General features: G+C 39.3%; 1 protein-coding gene across 6 annotated transcripts in view; it reads right to left on the bottom strand.

Annotated features, from left to right (window-relative positions):
- The window catches only part of SPATA7 (spermatogenesis associated 7), a 39706-nt gene that overhangs the window by 4371 nt on the left and 13393 nt on the right, over positions 1 to 21942 (bottom strand). For 3 of the 6 annotated variants that reach the window (XM_055538843.1, XM_055538840.1, XM_055538845.1), the window contains 6 exons: positions 20250 to 20377; positions 8578 to 9047; positions 6080 to 6146; positions 4292 to 4407; positions 2197 to 2250; positions 284 to 361 (listed from right to left, as the gene is read on the bottom strand). In XM_055538843.1, the coding sequence (XP_055394818.1) occupies positions 284 to 361; positions 2197 to 2250; positions 4292 to 4407; positions 6080 to 6146; positions 8578 to 9047; positions 20250 to 20377 (913 nt within the window). The remainder of the gene's footprint in view (positions 1 to 283; positions 362 to 2196; positions 2251 to 4291; positions 4408 to 6079; positions 6147 to 8577; positions 9048 to 20249; positions 20378 to 21942) is intronic. The other 3 variants (XM_055538842.1, XM_055538841.1, XM_055538844.1) reach the window with 3 other exon arrangements.

Below are 21942 nucleotides of genomic sequence, written 5' to 3'. Positions count from 1 at the left end.
CTGGAGTGGGTTGCCATGCCCTCCTCCAGGGGATCTTTTCAACTCAGGGATCGAACCCAGGTCTCCCACAGTGCAGGTGGATTCTTTACCATCTGAGCCACCAGGGATTCCCTGGAAGAGTATGAATTAAATGTGCTTTATAATTTATATCAATTATAAGAATACGGTCCCCTAAGAAAGCAATATAATTTTCATTTCCTAATATGTGAAAATAAATAAAATTAACACCAAAGAGTTTTTAATGTACAGTTCAATGACCACAATACAATTTAAAAAATCTAACCTGTTTGAAAATAAACCTAGTTTCAAAATTTCATCTGTTACATCTTCAATGAAACTCAGATACAACAGTTCTTCTTCACTGTGAAGGCAAAGTGATATACAGCATAAAAGTTACTGCTTATTAAAAAAAAATTACTGCTTATTTACGCTGAAAATTAGAGGATGCGTAACTAGCTATACTGAAATATCTGTACTATTACAAACTCACTTCCATCTCACATTATCAAGAGGAACATTATAAAACAAATATATGTTTACCTTCTCAAATTATGCAAGGATATTTACTAAAGATGAGAAAGTATTCCCTGATAGAGTAATATTTCATAGACGTCTGCCACGCTGATCAGGCAGTAAAAAAGCAGCAGGGATTAAGTAAAACAGAAAGCAACCAGGCAAAGGGGCAAGAGGGCAACTTAGGGGTGACTCTGTGGGGGCACGCTGTGTTCCTGACGAGCATTTTAAATGTCCTCGGGCTCCTGGCCAGGTCCGGCCATGGAGGCGTGAGTCCCTCTGTGAGGCAGAAGGGAAAGAGGAAGGTCATCCAGAGAAGCAGGAACCTCAATGACAAAATCCTCTCCTGCTCTGAGGACAGCATCTGGTTTCAAGGTGGAGAAATTTATTGAGCAGAAAAAAAATTTTTTTTTTCTTGACAAGATTGTAGATAAGGAAAAATATTCGAGTAGAAAAAATCTGTGTACATACATATAGTGGTAATTTTTAATTACTTGGGTACATTTCTCTGTTATACTCTCTTATGAGTTATATATTTTAGTAGCTATTACACAAAAAGTAGGGTACTATTACAAGTTTGATCTTAATTAGCTAAAAATCAGTGAATTGACAGAAAATGTAAATAGCAAGTAGCCCACCAGGCTCCTCTGTCCATGGGATTCTCCAGGCAGGAATCCTGGAGTGGGCTGCCATTTCCTTTTCCAGGGGGATCTTCCCATCCCAGGGATGGAACCCACGTCTCCTGCACTGGCAGGTGGGTTCTTTACCGCTGAGCCACCAGGGATGCCTAAAACCACTTCAGTTACGGAATAAGTCAACGTTAAGGGGAAGAGTTAACTAGCGTACCAAGCAGAAGATTACTGCATGAAAATTATGCTTTCAAACCAATTCACAGGCAGCAAATTTGAGAACAAATGAAACGCTATAAAAATAGATTGCTTTCCCTGAAAAAAATGCAGTCCCAATTAAAACAACTTTCAAGCTCAGAAGTATATTATCTATTAAAAAAAAACTGGTGAGGTTAAAAAAGCCCAAGAACAGTATCCTGAGCTACCAAAAGGCTGCACTTCTCTAAATCTCATCTTCATTATTTTTACTTATAAAAATTATGGGTACTGATTATAAAAAATTAGCAAGTATTATTAATCTAGGGGCCAATTTTCATTAGACATAAAAATGAAGTGATTAATAATTATTTCAGATATTTCAGGATAATATTATCAATAATATTAACAAGAATCATTAATAATTCTCTCAAATTTGCTGCTAAGTCGCTTCAGTCATGTCTGACTCTGTGCGACCCCATAGACGGCAGCCCACCAGGCTCCCCCATCCCTGGGATTCTCCAGGCAAGAATACTGGAGTGGGTTGCCATTTCCTTCTCCAATGCATGAAAGTGAAAAGTGAAAGTGAAGTCGCTCAGTCGTGTCCAACCAACCCTTCGCGACCCCATGGATTGCAGCCTACCAGGCTCCTCCGTCCATGGGATTTTCCAGGCAAGAGTACTGGAGCGGGGAGCTATCGCTTTCTCCGTCTCTCAAATTTAGTGTGTACTATATGACCAAACCCCAAAGCTGGTTGTAAAGAAAAATTCATGTTCAATCCTGACTTATTTAATAAAAATTTGTGAGCCTTAATTCTTCATTTCCACTAAGCAAAATGAGGCAGTCAAAGAGCTCTTACTCAGAATATATTTTTCTCCCTGAAGGAGGCTGCAGCGAATATTGACATACTGCCCTGGAAAGAGAAAATCAGAATATCTGAACAAAGCAATGATTGGCATACAGTAATATATTAGTAATAAACAGGTTTCAGAATTTCAAAGCACTTGTCACATTCATTATCTAATCTTTAGGATAACCCTATCAAGTATATTGGGAAGATATTACTGTTCTAAACAAATCACCAAAGGGCAGAAAAGCTAAGTAACCTGCTAAGGTCATGTGTTAGTAAGTAGCAAAGACAGATTTTTTAAACTAGTCTTCTAATTACAAATTCGTAATCCTTTTAAAAATTGTACTACGAAACTTATCATGTAAAAAGGATAATCAATTTGAATAAGGGTAAAATATAAATCATGTTGGAAACATTTGGAAACATATTTTCCTACGGAAAAAACCTGTAAGCTGGCCATTATGATAAATTCTGTTTGTTATTCAGTTATATCATCATTAGTTAATTCCAAGCTTTCTATTCACAGGTATATTCAATTATAATATTTTACTTCTTTTAAAGAAAGCTAAGCGCCAAAGAATTGATGCTTTTGAACTGTGGTGTTGGAGAAGACTCTTGAGAGTCCCTTGGACTGCAAGGAGATCCAACCAGTCCATCCTAAAGGAAATCAGTCCTGAATGTTCATTTGGAAGGACTGATGCTGAAGCTAAAACTTCAATACTTTAGCCACCTGATGCAAACAACTGACTCACTGGGAAAGACCCTGATGCTGGGAAAGACTGAAGGCGGGAGGAGAATGGGACGACAGAGGATGAAATGGCTGGATGGCATCACTGACTCAATGGATGTGAGTTTGAGTAAATTCCAGGAGTTGGTAATGGATAGGGAGGCCTGGTGTGCTGCAGTCCATAGGGTTGCAAAGAGTCGGACACGACTGAGTGACTAAACTGACGGACTAGGAAAGATGACTATCGCTTTCTTGAAGTCATTCTTTATATTCACTGCAGACTGGCTCAACTGATGAGAGCTAAAGCAGCAGAATTTCTAGACAGAGCAGTTAGCAACAACCCCTCTCCTCTCCCCCCAAACCCCCACAAAGCCTTGACAGGCGAGCTCTCCCCAAGGAAACGCCTAAGGAAAGACCCGGGCCCTGAGGGATTGCATGTGCTTGCTTCCAGTTTGCTATAGGATGTCTTTGATTCTTTTTTTCTTAAACCATTTACTTTTTATTTATTTATTATCTTCCTAGTTTCTGGCTTGTCTCTAGTTGCCAAGAGTGAGGGCTACCCCAGCCGCAGTGTGCAGGCCTCTCGCAGTGGTGGCCTCTCCTGCTGCTGAGCGCGGGTCTGGGCCTGCGGGCCTCAGGAGCTGTGGCTCCCGGCTCCAGAGCACAGGCTCAATGGTTGTTCCACGCGGGCCTAGCTGCTCCCTGGCAGTGGGGTCCTCCCGGACCAGGGATGGACCCAAGTCTCCTGCACTGGCAGGCACATTCTTTACCAGTGCTCCACGAGGAAGGAGACCTCCTCTAGGAGGTCATTCTTGATCTTTGAGTCCTTTTTTCCCTTCTACCACCTTCATCTCATATCCAAACTCTGACACTGGAAATGCATTTGACAGTTAAAGCTATCAGAGGCATTTTTTAGGCTCTATACGACCAACCACCTATCATTTTTATTTACAGGCAGTGTTCCGTAATTGTTAAACACGATGAATCATTTGAAAAAACAGTGCCTCCTCTACGAAGCATATGATGAGTGTTCAAATCACACACGGCGAGTCCTCGAGCGGTACGGCCCTCCAGCCCTCTCTACGCCGTGTGAACGGGCGAGCACCAGCGCTGCAGGGTCTGCCTTGGGGAAAATTCTTCCCTGGATGAACAGCGATGGGAAATAGTTCAAGCCAGGGTCCCCTCTCCCTTTAGTGAGGAAATCAGCAAAATGAATCCTTCTAAACTTTTATAGTGACTACCTACTTTGTAATATTTCCTTAGTAAACTGAATTGCGTAATACCAAACTAGACTGGAGTGCACGTAGATGAACCAGGACTCAAGCTGCTCTGCGTCTGTTGCACAGGAAAGTGGTTAGATATAAACAGCTGAAATACCTTGACGAGGAACACTGGAGGGCACCGTCTCTAATCTTCTCCCACAGTAACTCATGCCCTTGTAAAGGCAAATGGGTTATTCTTCCTTTGGTACCATTTGACACACAACCAGATGCCTGGAGATACAACGAGAAGAATAAATCTTTATTTTGCTTCAAACATAAGCTTTTTGCTTATGCTTCATGCTTTATGCTTCAAACATAAGGAAGAAGAGCTAAAGCAAACCATCAAATTTCCAAAAATATTTGATGAAAGAGAGTAGAGATATCCAGCAGAAAAAAGTGACTGATGCCTTTAGGACAAAGGATATTTTAGAATTCATTTTTCATACAATCAAGACTTTTTTCTTAAATTTATTTAAAGATAAATCAATTTCTTATACTTTAATGAGGAATATTTTAAATGGTATTAAAAACCATACATATATATAAAGAGAAAATGAAATACAAGTTTTAAGTTAACTTGAGAGTAAATATCCTATTATTCAGAAACTCAAAATAGCCCGTCTGTTTCAAATGTTATCGACCATGTAAAAGCAGCGGCAGCTCTGGCTCTCGGAACAATATTACCCAACTCCTACTTCTACGGAACCCTGACCGGGGGCACGTACTGCGCTGAGCATATAACGAGCAGATTTAACCTTGATATTGCTAGTTTATGTGTAGTGCTTGACAGTCTTAAAAGTGCTTTTGAATGTTGGTCTATCTACTGCAGCTGATACTCAAGTAGATGCTGGTGGTACTGATTATAGAGCAAGGGACATGCCATCTTCTTGCAGGGTTACAGACAAACCTTCGGAGCACAATGTCACCAGCGTGGACTCCTGCTCGTCCGCTTAGCCACCTGTGGAGCCTGCTTCCTGCATCTCAAGCTGGCACAGCCGTCACGCGCTGAGCCCAGGTCACACTAGGTGTTTTACCTGCAACACTTGTTCCTTCCAATGATCCTGAGCATTAAAAGCACAATTGTCTAGATGTGGTAACTCAGCTCTCAGAGGAACTGATCTGTTCTTGGGCCTTACATGGCAGAACCCGATGTCACACAGCTATTAATGGCCGAGATGCAAACCCACAATCCTCTACCCACTTTCAGAAGGAAGGAGAAAAGCTGAGTGTGCTTATATTTTATTCTTCTATCCCTGAGTCTGTTTGTGATTTTAATAGACAAAGCATTTTCACAAACAATAACTTGAAAATTAGGATACAAGTGTATGATTAACAAGTGCATGATTAATAAAAAGTTTATCTCAAAGTCAGACTAAAAGCTGTAACAGTTTAAAAGAAATGATTGCTAAATATTCAAAATACAAACACTAAAAAAGATTTTTACGATCTAGTAAAAAGAGCAAGCACAGGAGAATATCCATCTATTTTTATATATTATCAGTGGCAACTCTTAAAAAAAAAAAGAAAACAGGCATAGAGACTAAACTTCTGCATAATTTTTTCTGGCTCCTTTAGTGATTTGAGTCTGCATCTTTGAAAAGAATTTAAGGTATTAAAAAAAAAGAATTTAAGATATTTTATTCATCCATCCATCCATTCAGCCAGCCAACCATCTAGAAAACACATTAACAACAAATGACTTAGCAGATTGGGCAGGATCCATCTGGCCACTCATGGAGAGCTATAACCATTTGTAAATAGGCAATACTTCTGTATACTTGGCTATATCACATGCAAAAAATGTCACCAAGAGATTATTCTTCACAGTTCAAAGAGCTACACATATTCAATTAAGGCAGCTATAATTCTAATGTGTAACACAAAGAGGTCTCATTTTTATTACCTGCGTTACGTTCATTTCTGAATCTGTGGCATTCTTGATCTCAACTGTCTCAAAATCAGATTTAAAGCTGTAATATTTTAAAAGAAATTATTGTTAAACCTTCAAGACACAAACACTGTGAAAACAAGCTTTACTATCTAGGGGTAAAAAAAACTTAAGAGATTTCTAATGATACAACTAGAAAATAGATATGGTTTGGATCACATATGCTTCTTGTTCCTTTTTCAAATAGCAGCTAGATTTCAGTAGGATAGAATGGGGCTAGGGAAATGGAAACTATTATGTTGAAAGAGCTGTCAAAAACATAATCAGAAAAGTATGTTATTGGGTTGGCCAAGAAGTTCGTTCAGGTTTGTCTGTAAGATGGTATGGAAAACTTGAATGAACCTTTTGGCCAACCCAATATATTAGCTACCCAATATAGTAGGTTGGTACAAAAGTAATTTCAGTTTTTGCATTGTTGAGATTTGCCATTTGACACTGGAATACATTCTTAAATAAATGTGGCTATGTTACACATCCTTTTAGTGTGCATACCTTGCTTTATGTTTTGCCTATGACTTTTACTTGCTATTTATTTTATATGTACTCTATGGAAATGATGCTGGACAAAAAAGCAAATTTGAGTGATTTTCTTATTCAAGTTCAAAATGGGTTGTAAAGCAGTGGAGATAGCTCACAACATCAACAACGCACTTGGCCCAGGCACTGCTAACGCCTGTAAAGTGCAGCGGTGGTTCAGGAAGTTCTGCAAAGGAGACGGAGCCTTGAGGATGAGGAGCGTAGTGGCGGCCATCGGAAGTTAACAACGACCAACTGGGAGCCATCATCGAAGCTGACCCTCTTACAACTACTTGAGAAGTTGCCGAAGAACTCAATGTTGACCATTCTATGGCTGTTCAGCATTTGAAGCAAATTAGAAAGGTGAAAAAGCTTGATAAGTGGGTGCCTCATGAACTGACTGCAAATCAAAAACATCATTTTGACACGTCGTCTTCTCTTATTCTACACAACATCAGTGAGCCATTTCTCAATCAGACTGTGATGTACAATGAAAAGTGGATTTTATATAACAACCAGCGATGACCGGCTCAGTGGTTGGACAGAGAAGAAACTCCAAAGCATTTCCCAAAGCCAAATTTGCACCAAAAAAACATCATGGTCACCGTTTGGTGGTCTGCTGCCGGTCTGATCCACTATAGCTTTCTGAGTCCTGGCAAAAACATTACATCCAAGAAGTATGCTCAGCAAATCAATGAGCTGCACGAAGACCGCAACGCCTGCCGTCTTCATGACAATGCCCAACTGCACGCTGCGTAACCAACGCTTCAAAAGTTGAACGAATCGGGCCACAAAGTTCTGCCTCAGTTGCCATGTTCACCTGACCTCTCGCCAACTACCACTTCTTTAAGCAACCCGATGACTTTTCGCAAGGAAAAATCTTCCACAGCCAGCAGGAGGCAGAAAATGTGTTCCAAGAGGTCACTGAATCCTGAGGCATGGATTTTTAGGCTATAGGAATAAACAAACTAATTTTCATTGGCAAAAATGTGTTGACTGTAACGGTTTCTATTTTGATCAATAAAGATATGTGTGAGCCGAGTTATAATGATTTAAAATTCCAGGTCTGAAACCTCAATTACTTTGGCAGCAACCTAACATTTGCTTTCATCATCTCCTCTTCACTTGAAGATCCTACCATTAGATTTAATTTCTTAATTCTTTAAATGTATACAGACTGATGTTGTTATACTTCTTATATTTACCCAGAGAAAAAGATACTAGTCATAAACTGTTTTTTACTTTTAAAAATAATTAAAACCTAGTACCAAATAAGTATTCATTTATATAACACTAGGAAAAACAATTACAAATCTGCTGACACTCAATACTTAACAAGATTTGCTTCTTTCTTTAATCATTTGGCAACCTTTAATGAATATTCATTGTGTGCCAGGTACTACTGTATATGAAAATATTATTGAGGCACATTATATTTAATTTCCAGAAATTATCCCAATTGTCTACATTACACCTGAGGACTTGTTGCTGAGTACCGGCAGGCAAGGGAGCACAGGGGTAGTTATTAGACAACTGCTTTTTCTCCCTGCACGTCGTCCACTGTTTTGCCATTTCTAACATAAATCAATGAACATATTTATACAAATGCTGTTTGATGACATATTTTAAGGATTTTCTGGAAGTATATTTAAAACCACACACAAGTTCTAGTACCACGTCTGAAACAATAAATTAAAATATATAACATTCATGTTTATAAAGAGCTTGGCAAGTTTAATAGCTATTTCTCTTTTTTAACAACTGCTCTGATAGTTGTAATAATGACTCGTGCAGAAGGAGAAGTCACACTAGTCTCACCGCAATCGAAGGGCACGAGCAGGCGTGCAGCCTGGCACAGCAGGCACGCGGTGAGACCGAGGGGAGTATCTCATTTCTACCACATCTTAAAGGGTCTACTATAAGTTACCGTGTGATACCTGCTTAATTCAGTCTGAGTTTCAGCTTCTATCCGCTGATTTGTAAAATTCTTTTTTCTTCTGGCAGGTGTATAGTATCGATACTGTGACAGGAAAGATTTGGCTTCTGTTTTTAAAGTGCGTGGGGTGAATGGCAAATGTCTGTTAGAAAAGTGTTCAGAATGTTTGTCCAAAAGGTCCCCACTGGGTGCTTTTGAAATAACTAACTGAAACTTCTGGGACCCGGGGAATGTGCCCCTGGGCCCTCTGCCGTAGGAGGTTCCAGAGGATGGTTTCCTGGACCCAGAGGCAGTGTGATCCATGCTGGACATGGAGCAGCTGGAGTTCTTCTCCGTACAATTCGTGAGGACGTTCTGAGACTTAGGTAGACTTAGTCTCTCAGAAGAAATTACTGGTGACTGTGTAAAAGATGGAAATTCATTCACTTCTTCGATTAATAAACCGTTTTCATCCTGTGGTTCTCCTGAAGGCTAAGAACATTTGGTTTAACAGTGATCAATCATATTTACAAATTCAGATAATTGGGGATCTCCTGATTACATATTAAAAAATGTAGAGCCTCAGGGCTACGTCCTGCAAATATAACATCTATGTTCCTGGAAATTTGTATATGAAGTTATTCTCATTTTTTAATTATTTATATATAAAAATATCATTCTAAACCTAAGTGATAGCAATCATTTTTCTTTCTGAAACTAAAAAAGTGATTAATAACACATACCAATATTTGTGGTCTTGAACTCATGTCCTGAGGTGGTGGTTGTTCAGTTACTAAGTCCTGTCCGACTCTTTGTGACCCCATGGACTGCAGCACGCCTGGCTCCCCTGTCCTTCACTTAAACTCATGTCCATTGGGTCGATCCAACCGTCTCAGCCTCTGCTGCCCTCTCCTCAGTTTCATCTGAGTCTCTAAATCAACTCTGAGCGCTCTCAGCCACAGCTGGTGGCAGCATCTGCCCCTCCCTGCCTTGTTGTCATGGCCATCTTCAGTGCCAGCAGTTCCACTGTGACTTAAACGCTTTGAAGGAATGAAAAGGTACTTCTCAGAATGTATGGAGCTCTAGTTCAAGTGATTGATATTTTAAACACAATTAAGAAAGATTTATGCCAGAAAAAGTTCATATGTGTTTCTTTCTCAACTTCCCATGAGGGGGGAAAGCTTTGAAAGGGAAGGCATTTTGACCTGCTTTCTTTCTTTCTGGTTTAACAAAAAATTTTTTAACTGAAGTAGAGTGGACTCAGTGTTGTGTTAGTCCCGATGTGCAGCAGGGGCTCGGCTCCACACACTCTTTATATTCTTTTCCATGAGAGCTCATCACAGGATAGTGAGTCTAGTTCCCTCCCCCGATACAGCAGGCCCTTTTGTTTATTCATTCCGTATGGAACAGTTCCCATCTGCTCACCCCAAAGTCCAAGTTCATCCCTCCCCCACCTGCCCTCCGCCTCGGGAACCACCTGTCTGCTCTCTGTGTCTGTGAGTCTTGTTTCCGTTTCGTAGATGGGTTCATTTGTGCCATATTTTAGATTCCACGTGTAAGTGATATCATATGGTATTTAAAATCCTAAAAGAGGATGCTGTGAAAGTGCTGCGCTCAATATGCCAGCAAATTTGGACAACTCAGCAGTGGCCACTGGACTGGAAAAGGTCAGATTTCATTCCAATTCCAAACAAAGGCAATGCCAAAGAATGTTCAGACTACCACACAATTGCTCTCATCCCACACGCTAGCAAAGTAATTCAAAATTACTCCAAGCCAGGCTTTAACAGTATGTGAATCGAGAACTTCCAGATGTTCAAGCCGAACTTAGAAAAGGCAGAGGAACCAGAGATCAAATTGCCAACATCTGTTGGATCATCAAAAAAGCAAGGGAGTTCCAGAAAAGCATCTACTTCTGCTTTAGTGATTAGGTCAAAGCCTTTGTGTGGATCACAGCAGACTGTGGGAAATTCTTAAAGAGATGGGAATACCAGACCACCTGACCTGCCTCCTGAGAAATCTGTATGCAGGTGAAGAAGCAACAGTTAGAACTGGACATGGAACAACAGACTGGTTCCAAAAAGGGAAAGGAGTACGTCAAGGCTGATGTACTGTATATTGTCACCCTGCTTATTTAACCTACATGCAGAGTACATCATGAGAAATGCCAGGCTGGGCTGGATGAAGCACAAGGTGGAATCATGACTGCCAGGAGAAATATCAATAACCTCAGATACTCGGATGACACCAACCTTATGGCAGAAAGCGAAGAAGAATTAAAGAGCCTCTTGATGAAAGTGAAAGAGGAGAATGAAGAAGTTGGCTTAAAAACTCAACAACTAAGATCATGACATCTGGTCCCATCACTTCATGGCAAATAGATAGGAAAACAATGTAAACAGTGAGCAACTTTCTTTTCTTGGGCTCCAAAATCATTGCAGATGGTGACTACAGCCATGACATTAAAAAACGCCTGTTCCTTGGAAGAAAAGCTATGACCAACTTAGACAGCACATTAAAAAGCAGAGACATTACTTTGCCAACAAAGGTCTGTCTAGTCAAGGCTACGGTTTTTCCAGTAGTCATGTATGGACGTGAGAGTTGGATTATAAAGAAAGCTGAGAGCCTAAGAATTGATGCTTTTGAACGGTGGTGTTGGAGAAGACTCTTGAGAGTCCCTTGGACTGCAAGGAGATCCAATCAGTCCATCCTAAAGGAGATCAGTCCTGGGTATTCATTGGAAGTACTGATGCTGAAGCTGAGACTCCAGTACTTTGACCACCTGATGTGAAGAACTGACTCATTGGAAAAGACCCTGATGCTGGGAAAGACTGAAGGTGGGAGAAGGGGACGACAGAGGATGAGATGGCTGGATGGCATCACTGATTCGATGGACATGAGTTCGAGCAAGCTCTGGGAGTTGGTGATGGACAGGGAAGCCTGGCGTGCTACAGTCCATGGGGTTGCAAAGAGTTGGACATGACCGAGTGACTGAACTGAACTGAACTGATGGTATTTGTCTTTCTCTTTCTGACTTACTTCTCACTGAATCTTTGTTGCTGCAAATGGCATTATTTCATTTTTTAAGGCTCAGTCGTATTACATTGTATATATGTATGCTTTAACTTTGGAAGAACTAGTTCTACTGTGGATTCATAAGGCTTAAGAGCATTGGTAATATTTTATTCTTTTGCAGACAGGATGCCCAAGAAATCCTGTCTATAATTCCAGACTTTATGGACACCTGTGTACCCTTAACAGAACACTGAGACACTTCATTAAATGGTACAGGGGAAGTTACATGTAAGTTAAACTGAGGTGAAAAAGGCTAGGATTTAGCCAGTTGTATCTGTCCTACAAGCTCATGAGGAGGAAAATAAGAGGAAGATACGCTGAATGAGGAGGAGCTGAGCGCTTTCAATGCACAAAAGACACTGTGACTGCCCGTGAGCAGAAGTGCGAGGAGCGGTGACTTCCGTCACTTCACTACTAGGCATGGAGCACATACACTGTGCAAGGCTCTGTTCCAGTTCATGCACACACACAGCTCATTTAAGCACTGCATCAACTTCTGGGTGGTGGCACAATCATTCCTCTGCTTCTTCCAGATGAAGAAACCAAGGTGCAGGGTCTCACAGCTTTGAACTCGTCCCACTGTGTCATGCTATTTTACAGACTCGTTTGCAAATTATTCATTTTTTATACCTCCAGGGACCTTAAACTGATTTCCACTGCTTTCGCAGTAGTGAACAAGTCAGCTAACTCAAGTACTGATCTGCCTCGAAAGGAAACTGCAGATAAATGGATATTGTGATCACACCTAAAATAGGGCAAATCCACCTATTCCCTTTCCAAGTGCTTTCTAACTCTATCCAAACATAAGGTGAAATGACTCAAAGCAACGAAGTATTCTGGCATTAAATTGTGCGTTACTAGGGTACTATTTAGTTAATGACTTTAATATGTTAGTTGTAAAAAGTGTTACCAAACTAGGTTCACACGGCAGCTTACATATCAGAGGAGTCTGAATCCCTGGAAAGCAATTTCTAGTTCGATCTGAAAAGTCTTCTAGGGCTATTAAATAATAATCACAGGAATTATTATGTACTTGGGGAACAGTACAAACTGAGATCATAGCAGGCAGAGATGCATAAAGCATCAGACAACCCGTAAGAAAATTCTTATCAGTAATGGCTGTTTAATAAACAAAATGAAACACTGAAGTCTTTAAAGATAGAAATATACTCTCATGTGCCTGAAATGGGCTGGGAAAATTGCTCTTGAATCAGCTGAAGGCATGAAACTTTTCTGTATCTTTATATCTTATAATCTCTACCATGTATACTAGCTTGTCTTTTCTTGGAAACCAGTAGAACACAGTGTAAAATCAACTATATCCATCTGCTTTTTTTCAGATTATATAATTTTTAGCTGTGAATATCAGAAAGCTTGGATACAATTTTCACAGAAAATGTGTTAACACACTGGTAAATTCACCAAAATTAAAACAGCAAATCACTGTGAAGTTCTACAATCAGAAAAGGACTCATCAGTTATATGTCAATGGGAAAAAATTCTGGTGATAATCTGACCACTGTCACTTTCTAGTTTAGTGCGATTTGTTAAAAACTGTTTCTGTGATTTAAGAATTTATATAAAGTGATAATCATTGAAAGTTTACAGAAACACGTTTTTATGTCAATTTTATAATCACAGAACAACTGAGTATTAAATCAATCTTTTTCAGGGATAATGTCAGAAAAAACACTATACAGACATTTGCCAACTGTCAGGTTTTAAAACAGTTAAGGAACCAATTCAAGTGTGGAACAAGATGGGTACAATTTAAAAATTTGATTACACTTGTTCTGCAAAAAGCTTCAAATTGTATTTCATAAGACAAACCAACAGCTTCTCATTTTTGTTGTTTTATAGTGCTTTTAAAGTACATTTATTTAATAACATAATCACATTCATATTCAACTAATCTTAATAGCACATAGTATGTGCTACACCAGTGATGTGAATGAATGGTGAATATCTGTGTGTAGAGTAGAGGGTGCAGACTTAAGTATCTGAGGTGACAGCATGTGAGTCAAAATGTGAGAGAAAAAAAGTCACCCATATTAAGAGTGTGCGAAATTAAAGAAAAGGTTTTTGATTACTTGATCTCATGTATATAAATAGCTAGTATGTCCACAGGCTAAGGTTACCACTTTCTTTTTAATTGTAGCAAACTTTTCAGTAAATTCAGATTATAACCACAGGCATCTATTGCCCATAAAACCCATCCAATTATCAAAATATTATGCCTCAAATGATAATTTTAGTTTAAATGTACCTAAATATTCATCAAAATCACTGCAGATTGTGATTGCAGCCATGAAATTAAAAGACACTTACTCCTTGGAAGGAAAGTTATGAGCAACCTAGACAGCATGTTAAAAAGCAGAGACATTACTTTGTCAACAAAGGTCCATCTAGTCAAGGCTATGGTTTTTCCAGTAGTCATGTACGGATGTGAGAGTTGGACTGTGAAGAAGGCTGAGTGCCGAAGAATTGATGCTTTTGAACTGTGGTGTTGGAGAAGACTCTTGAGAGTCCCTTGGACTGCAAGGAGATCCAACCAGTCCATTCTAAAGGAGATCAGCCCTGGCGGTTCTTTGGAAGGAATGATGCTGAAGCTGAAACTCTAGTACTTTGGCCACCTCATGCGAACAGTTGACTCATTGGAAAAGACTCTGATGCTGGGAGGGATTGGGGGCAGGAGGAGAAGGGGACGACAGAGGATGAGATGGCTGGATGGCATCACCGACTCGATGGATGTGGGTTTGGGTGAACTCCGGGAGTTGGTGATCGACAAGGAGGCCTGGCGTGCTGCAATTTATGGGGTCACAAAGAGTTGGACACAACTGAGCAACTGAACTGAACTGAAATATTTATCAAGTTTTATAAAAATGTAAGTGAATTGCAAGTTACTATGAAGTCTAAATAGAGTAAAAAAATATACCTATATAAAAGAATAATGAACTAACTTTTTAGAGAAAAAAAGTTACAGGGTTACAATGACTAAAGGAAAAATTAATGAAAAAGTCCTACATTTATAGACTTAATTATATATTTTGTTTTCAACAAGTCCCACTCTTACCTCAAAATATAATTATTAATTGATATTCAAAATGCTAGATAATAGAAATGGATTTAAAATTTTCAGTTTAAAAATAGTCACTAAATATGAAAATACATACATGAGTCAAATATTGACAAACATATTCCCAGATGGTACAGTGTATAGTAGGTTTACTCTAAAGGAAGCAGCTCTTTTTCTAGTCCTTTTTAATCAGTGTGACAGCCTTGGGGGCTCTTCAACGTAGTTACAGCTCTCCTGATGACTCCCAAATCTATTTTCAGCCCACACCTCTTTCATGACACAGATACTTCTATCCAACTCTCTACTGAATATATTAGATGTTCCAAAGGGATCTCAAATCAAGCAGGTCCAAACAAGTAAACTCATACTTTATATTATCTGCCTCCCCCAACCCGCCCCCCCCCCAAAAAAAACCTGCACTTCGTCCTGTTATTCTTTCAGTGAATGAGCACCATCCTCTTCGTTGCCCCAACCAGAAACCTGGGAACTCTGTAATTCCTGCCTCTTGCTTTTCATGGAGTCAGTCACCAAGTCCTGGGGATTCTACTTTACATTTCTTGTGCTCCTTCTGCTGTCTTATGTACCATGTCTTAATCATTTCTTCCCCACACTGCAGTGAGTGAAAGTCGCAGAGTCATGTCCAACTCTTTGCAGCCCTCCAGACTCCTCTATCCGTGGGATTCTCCAGGCAATCTTCCCAACCCAGGGACTGAACCTGGGTTTCCTGCGTTGCAGGCAGATTCTTTACTATTTGAGCCACTAGGGAAGCCCTCCCCATACTGCAAACTGTCACATAATGAGTCAATATGATGACATAACTTCCCAACTAAGAGGTGGTCTCTGATTCCCCCACACTCCTCACATAAAAAGGACCCAGGTTCACCGCTAACTTACAAATGCTCTTCCTCACGCCCCCTTCCTGCTGACATGTCGCACCCTCACGCACAATGCCTTCAAGAGCTGGAGTTAAATGGTGCCGCTCGGTGCCTAGAGGGCAGCTGTGGCAGCGGCTTTCAGCAACAGGCGATGTCATTGCTCGGGCCAGGAAACGAAGCCCAGGGCCTCATCTGGACAGCCTAGGGGGCTGCGCTCACAAATCTGGGGTCCTCTCCACAGCTACACCCCAGGGAGTGACCTGCAAGGAAACCTGCCTCTCTTAGCACCGGCAGTGAGGGAACACTGGCCTTTGAGAATCTGAAATCATATGCTGCTTCCATACAAGATTGTAGTCTAAATCTACATTACCCAGATGGTCCACAGAAACCCTAAACCAAGACAAATGACTCGGTTTTTCCCAACACCTAAATTGCAGTGGGATAAAAAGACGAGAGGAAGAGAGATTAAAAGAAATTTATCAATTAGTTGAAATTATTTAGATGCCAATTCTAACAAACTAAAAAGAAAGAGACAATGGGGAAATCTGAACAGTAGATATTTGATGATATCAAAGAATTATTAATTTAAAGGCACAATAATGGTATGGTGGTCTTTCAGATACATATAGAAATATTTATAGATAAAAAATATATATCTGGTATTTGCATCAAAATAATCTGGGAAGGAGGCAGTGAATGAGGCTATATGTGAAGTAAGTCTGGCCCTGAACTGATCATGGCTGCACTTGGGGGACAAGAACATGCGGGTTCATTATACCACTGTCTTTACAGATGCTAAAAATCTTCAAAATTAAAAAGTTTAAAGAGACCATCCCATACACACAAAAATTTGCAGTTTCAGCTAAGAAATAGTAAAAACATAGCTCTCAGTTTCAACGAGAAAAAAGCCGGATACCCTGCAAATTAATAATTTTTCTTGAACTAATGAGAGAAATAAGGTCACAGAGCAAACAACTAACCTGAAATCCACAGTGAGACAGGCCTCTGGAGGGGGAAACAGGGCCAGAGCACGTGCGTGTCTGCGATGGAAGCTGCTGAAGGTCACACACGCTGGTGAGAAGACTGCGCTAGGCGGCTTCAGCTAACTGCTAAGACTGAGTGCAGACCAGCGCAGGTGCGTGAAGCCTGAGACCTGGGGAGTCTGTACCTGCTTGCAAGCCTTTTCCTCTAGAAACCACACCAAAAGCTCTCGGGGAGGAGCACAAAGAGCCCCTTCCTCTTGTTTCTTTGACATGGCTAGGAGAGGGGAAATTACAGAAATTACTCCCTGACCTGTTTTCTCTTTCTCTCCATCACAGGGGGGAATTCCCTCCACTTTGCCATTAACAACTATGGAAGTGATATCCCATCACCTCTGCCACATGCCATGGGTTAGAAGCAAGTTACAGGTCCTGCCTACATGCAAGAGGAGGGGATTGTTTAAACGCAGGCGTCACTGTGGGGCTCAGAATTCTGCCTACTACCGTGGGTCAAACAGAAAGTACACAACACAAGAAGGAAGAAATAAAAATATACGAAGAGCTTCACTTTAAAGAATAAAAATTATCAGTGAATAATCTGACCCACCTAAACTACTAGGATGAAAAAATGGAGGAAGATATACCAAAGGAATACCAATGAAATGAAGGCTAATTTAACCACATTACTATCAGAAAACACTTCAATATTAACATTAAAAGCATCAAGGTAAAGAAATTCAAAGCACAGTGACAACAGGTCTGATTCACCAAGAAAATATATCATCTCCAAGTCTCTATGCGGGCTCCCCTGGTGGCTCAGTGGTCCAGAACCTGCCTGCCAGTGCAGAATATGTGGGTTTGATCCCTGGGTTGGGAAGATCCCCTGGATAGGGAAATGGCAACCTGCTCTAGTATTCTTTTTTTTTTTTAATTTAATTTTATTTTTAAACTTTACATAATTGTATTAGTTTTGCCAAATATCAAAATGAATCCGCCACAGGTATACATGTGTTCCCCATCCTGAACCCTCCTCCCTCCTCCCTCCCCATACCCTCCCTCTGGGTCGTCCCAGTGCACCAGCCCCAAGCATCCAGTATCGTGCATCGAACCTGGACTGGCAGCTCGTTTCATACATGATATTTTACATGTTTCATTGCCATTCTCCCAAATCTTCCCACCCTCTCCCTCTTCCACAGAGTCCATAAGACTGTTCTATACATCAGTGTCTCTTTTGCCGTCTCGTACACAGGGTTATTGTTACCATCTTTCTAAATTCCATATATATGCGTTAGTATACTGTATTGGTGTTTTTCTTTCTGGCTTACTTCACTCTGTATAATAGGCTCCAGTTTCATCCACCTCATTAGAACTGATTCAAATGTATTCTTTTTAATGGCTGAGTAATACTCCATTGTGTATATGTACCATAGCTTTCTTATCCATTCATCTGCTGATGGACATCTAGGTTGCTTCCATGTCCTGGCTATTACAAACAGTGCTGTGATGAACATTGGGGTACACGTGTCTCTTTCCCTTCTGGTTTCCTCAGTGTGTATGCCCAGCAGTGGGATTGCTGGATCATAAGGCGGTTCTATTTCCAGTTTTTTAAGGAATCTCCACACTGTTCTCCAAAGTGGCTGAACTAGTTTGCATTCCCACCAACAGTGTAAGGGGGTTCCCTTTTCTCCACACCCCCTCCAGCATTTATTGCTTGTAGACTTTTGGATCGCAGCCATTCTGACTGGTGTGAAATGGTACCTCATAGTGGTTTTGATTTGCATTTCTCTGATAATGAGTGATGTTGAGCATCTTTTCATGTGTTTGTTCTGCTCTAGTATTCTTGCCCGGGAAATCCTAAAGAGAACATGAGCCTGCTGGGCTACAGTCCATGGTGTTGCAAGAGAGTCTGACATGACAGCAACTAAACAAGAACAGGTCTGTCTGTGTGTAATTATACAGACTGAAATATATAAAACAAAAATTGCTAGTGCTAATTTTTTGAGAAATACCTAAATACGTAATCACAACAGACTAATCAGACAAAAAAACAATAGGATTTGAACATCTAAAGTATATAAACCTTAATCAAATGGATACACTATCTATTAAATGCTGCACAGAGCTATAAAACATATTTTCTTTTCAAACACATAATGACAGTGCATTAAAAAAAAATTGTCCACCTGCTGGGACATAAAACAAATCTCAACAGATTTCAAGAAATGAGTATCAAAAAGATGTGCCCTGATCAAAATACAATTAGGCTAGCAATCTGTAGCAAAGAGAAAACCAGGAGAAAAAACAGACATAGAGATTAAGGAACACTTCAAAAAGACAATGAGTTAAAGAAAAAATTATAATGGAAACTATAAAATACTTTGAATTAAACTGCAATAAAAATACCACATATCAAAACTTGAGGAATGCAGCTAAAGTAGTACTTGGAGAAAAATACACAGCCTTAAAATGTTCATACTAAAGAAGTGAGGCTGAAAATAAGCTAAACAAATGCAGAAAAAATACTGCAACATAAACTCAATGAAAGCCAAAAGAGGAGAATAAAGATAAGCATAAACATTACTGGACTAGAAAGCAAATTATCAAAGGATCAACAGAGTAAAAATATGTCCTTAAAAAGGTTAATAATACTGACAAATCTCTGGTGAGAATAATAAAGAAAAGAAGAAAGAAGGCAAAAAAAAGCAATATTAAGATAAGAAGAAATAATACATATTCAAGAGAGATTATGATATGATTTAAGAGATTATGAGCAAGTCTATACCAAGAATTTGAAAATTTAGATGAAATAGACAACTTTCTACATATGTACAAATTATGAAAATAGTTCTATAATGCTTTCAAAAATTGAATCAGTCAAAAATCTCAAAGAAAACTCTAGGCCCAAATAATTTTAATGTTGAAATCCATCAAATTCAAGGAACAAATAATTACAAACTTACATAAACTACTCTAGAGCATGGAAAAAGAGGAAGTAGCACCCAGTTTATTTTAGGAGGCTAGCAAAACCTGACATAGTAGAAAAAGGGAAAATGACAGGTCAATATCAATAATGGACACAGATGCTAAAATCCTAAACAACATGTTAGCAACTGTATTTAGTAATGTGCAAAAAAAAGGTAATATATCATGACAAAGCTATATTTATACTAGGGATGCAAAATTGATTTAACATTAGAAACTCAATTTGAATTCACTATATTTGAAATAGATTAAAAAGAAAAACTGTACCACCATTTCAAAAAATGCAGAAAAAGCAGCTGATAAAATTAACATATATTCATGAGAAAGGAAGAAAATTCTCTAAGCAATGAGGAATTGAAAAGAGCTTGCTTAATCAGATGATAAAGGGTATCACAAAAAACCTAAAGCAGTGGTCAGCAAACTATACCCTCTACAGATCAAATCCGGCCCACCACCTTTTTCTGTTAATAATGGTTTACTGGGACAAAGCAATATCCCTTCATTTAAGTACTGTCTACAGCTGCTTCCCAGTGGCGCGACGGTCGCAACACTGTGTGGCCTGGAAAGCCTGAACTATTTACTATTTGACTGTTTACAGGAAAGGTTACCAATTCTGACCTATAGCAAACATTATCAAAAACAGGCTGCACCATCAATGAAGTACCTTAGAAACATTTACTGTGAAAAGGTAAAAATGCTGTCTTACCTTCTGTAGAGCGTTAAGTAATGACCTGGAATGACTTTTAGGATGCACTGTAGTCTTAGTAAATTTCAGCCCCCTCCCACACCTTGCTAATTCCTTTTTGAGTTTCTCTCTTCGCTGTTGGTCTGCATCTGAGGGGAAAAAATTCTTTTGAAATACAGAGTAAAATAGAAAAAATTAATTTTTTGATGATTGAAGACTAAGAAAGAGTACTTTTTTTCTTGCTAAAAATGTTTACACTACTGATATGTAAGTAAAAATCCATATGGTTTTCTGAAACTTCAAATGGATTAACTATTCAAAGAGCACAAACGAGATATGACAAACTGATTAAGCTTAAGGGCTCAAGGGAACAACCGCTAGCAGACACAGAGATACAAAGGTTAGAAGTGCAGAGTTTGAATTCATTCATATACTCCCCTACAAATGAAATACTATTGTCAGTACCATCATGTTATAAAAATGTAAGTTTTATATGACAAAAAATGACATGAAATTTTAAAATATTATTTTTAATTAGGATAACTGACTTCCATTTTTCTTAACTGCTATTCATTTGCAAATACAAACCAAAAAAGTGGTTTCACATTTTAGTGAGCTTTAAGTCAGGTATTGAGTCATTTTTAAAGACTGAAAAACAGCAAAATGAAAGCTAGTCCAGTTTCAGAGTTTAAAAGAAGGTGAGGGACTTTCTTGGTGGCACCGTGGCTAACGATCGGCCTGCCAGTACAGGGCACATGGGTTCGCACTGGTCTGGGAGGATTCCATCACCGAACAACTAAGCCTGTGCATCACGGCTACTGAGCCTGTGCTCTAGAGCCCGCGAGCTGTACCTACTGAGCCCGTGAGCCACACCCACTGAAGCCCAAGGGCCTAGAGCCTGGGCTCTACAAGAGAAGCCGTCGCAAGGAGAAGCCTGCGCTCAGCAACCAAGAGTAGCCTCTGTTCTCGGCAACTAAAGAAGGTCTGCACAAAGCAATGAGGACCCAGTGCAGCCAAAAATAAAAAATTTAAAGAGGCTAACCATAAATTAAATGACTTGTATTTAATTTATTAATTTGTATTTTCATGTAAAATTTTAAATTTAACATATGTTTTTTAATTGGAATGTATCTCAACTTGATGGACAAGATAATTTCAAGTTTCAAATCACCCTGATTTGGGGGGAAAATGGGACAAAACATTTGAAAAGACCTTTACTAAAGATACATTTAATACAAACGGCCAATAAGCATATAAAAATGTTCTACAAACCTCATTAATCATGAGGAAAATGCAAATTAAAGATACATTTAATACAAATGGCCAATAAGCATATAAAAATGTTCTACAAACCTCATTAATCATGAGGAAAATGCAAATTAAAATCACGAGACACTACTTCACACTCTAAAATGGCTATTAATCAAAAAAGGAGTCAATAATGTGTTAGCAAGGATACGGAGTAACTGAAATCCTAATATGTCGGGGGCAAGAATGTAAAATGGTTATGGTCACTTCAGAAAACAGTTTGGGAGTATCTTAAAAAGTTAAATGTAATTTTATGAGATGACCGAGCAAGTCCATTCTCAGGTGTATACTCAAGGGGAATGAAACTTTACATTCACACACAAGACTTGTACATGAATGTTCACAGAAGCACTATTTATCATGGTCAAAAAACAAACAGCGAAAGTGTCAATTGACTGATAAACAA

The sequence above is a fragment of the Bubalus kerabau genome, chromosome 10 (assembly GCF_029407905.1).
Source record: "Bubalus kerabau isolate K-KA32 ecotype Philippines breed swamp buffalo chromosome 10, PCC_UOA_SB_1v2, whole genome shotgun sequence".
NCBI classification, from domain to species: domain Eukaryota; kingdom Metazoa; phylum Chordata; class Mammalia; order Artiodactyla; family Bovidae; genus Bubalus; species Bubalus kerabau.
The sequence above is the reverse complement of the archived record's forward strand: the minus strand, read 5'-3'. Positions and strand labels throughout refer to the sequence as shown.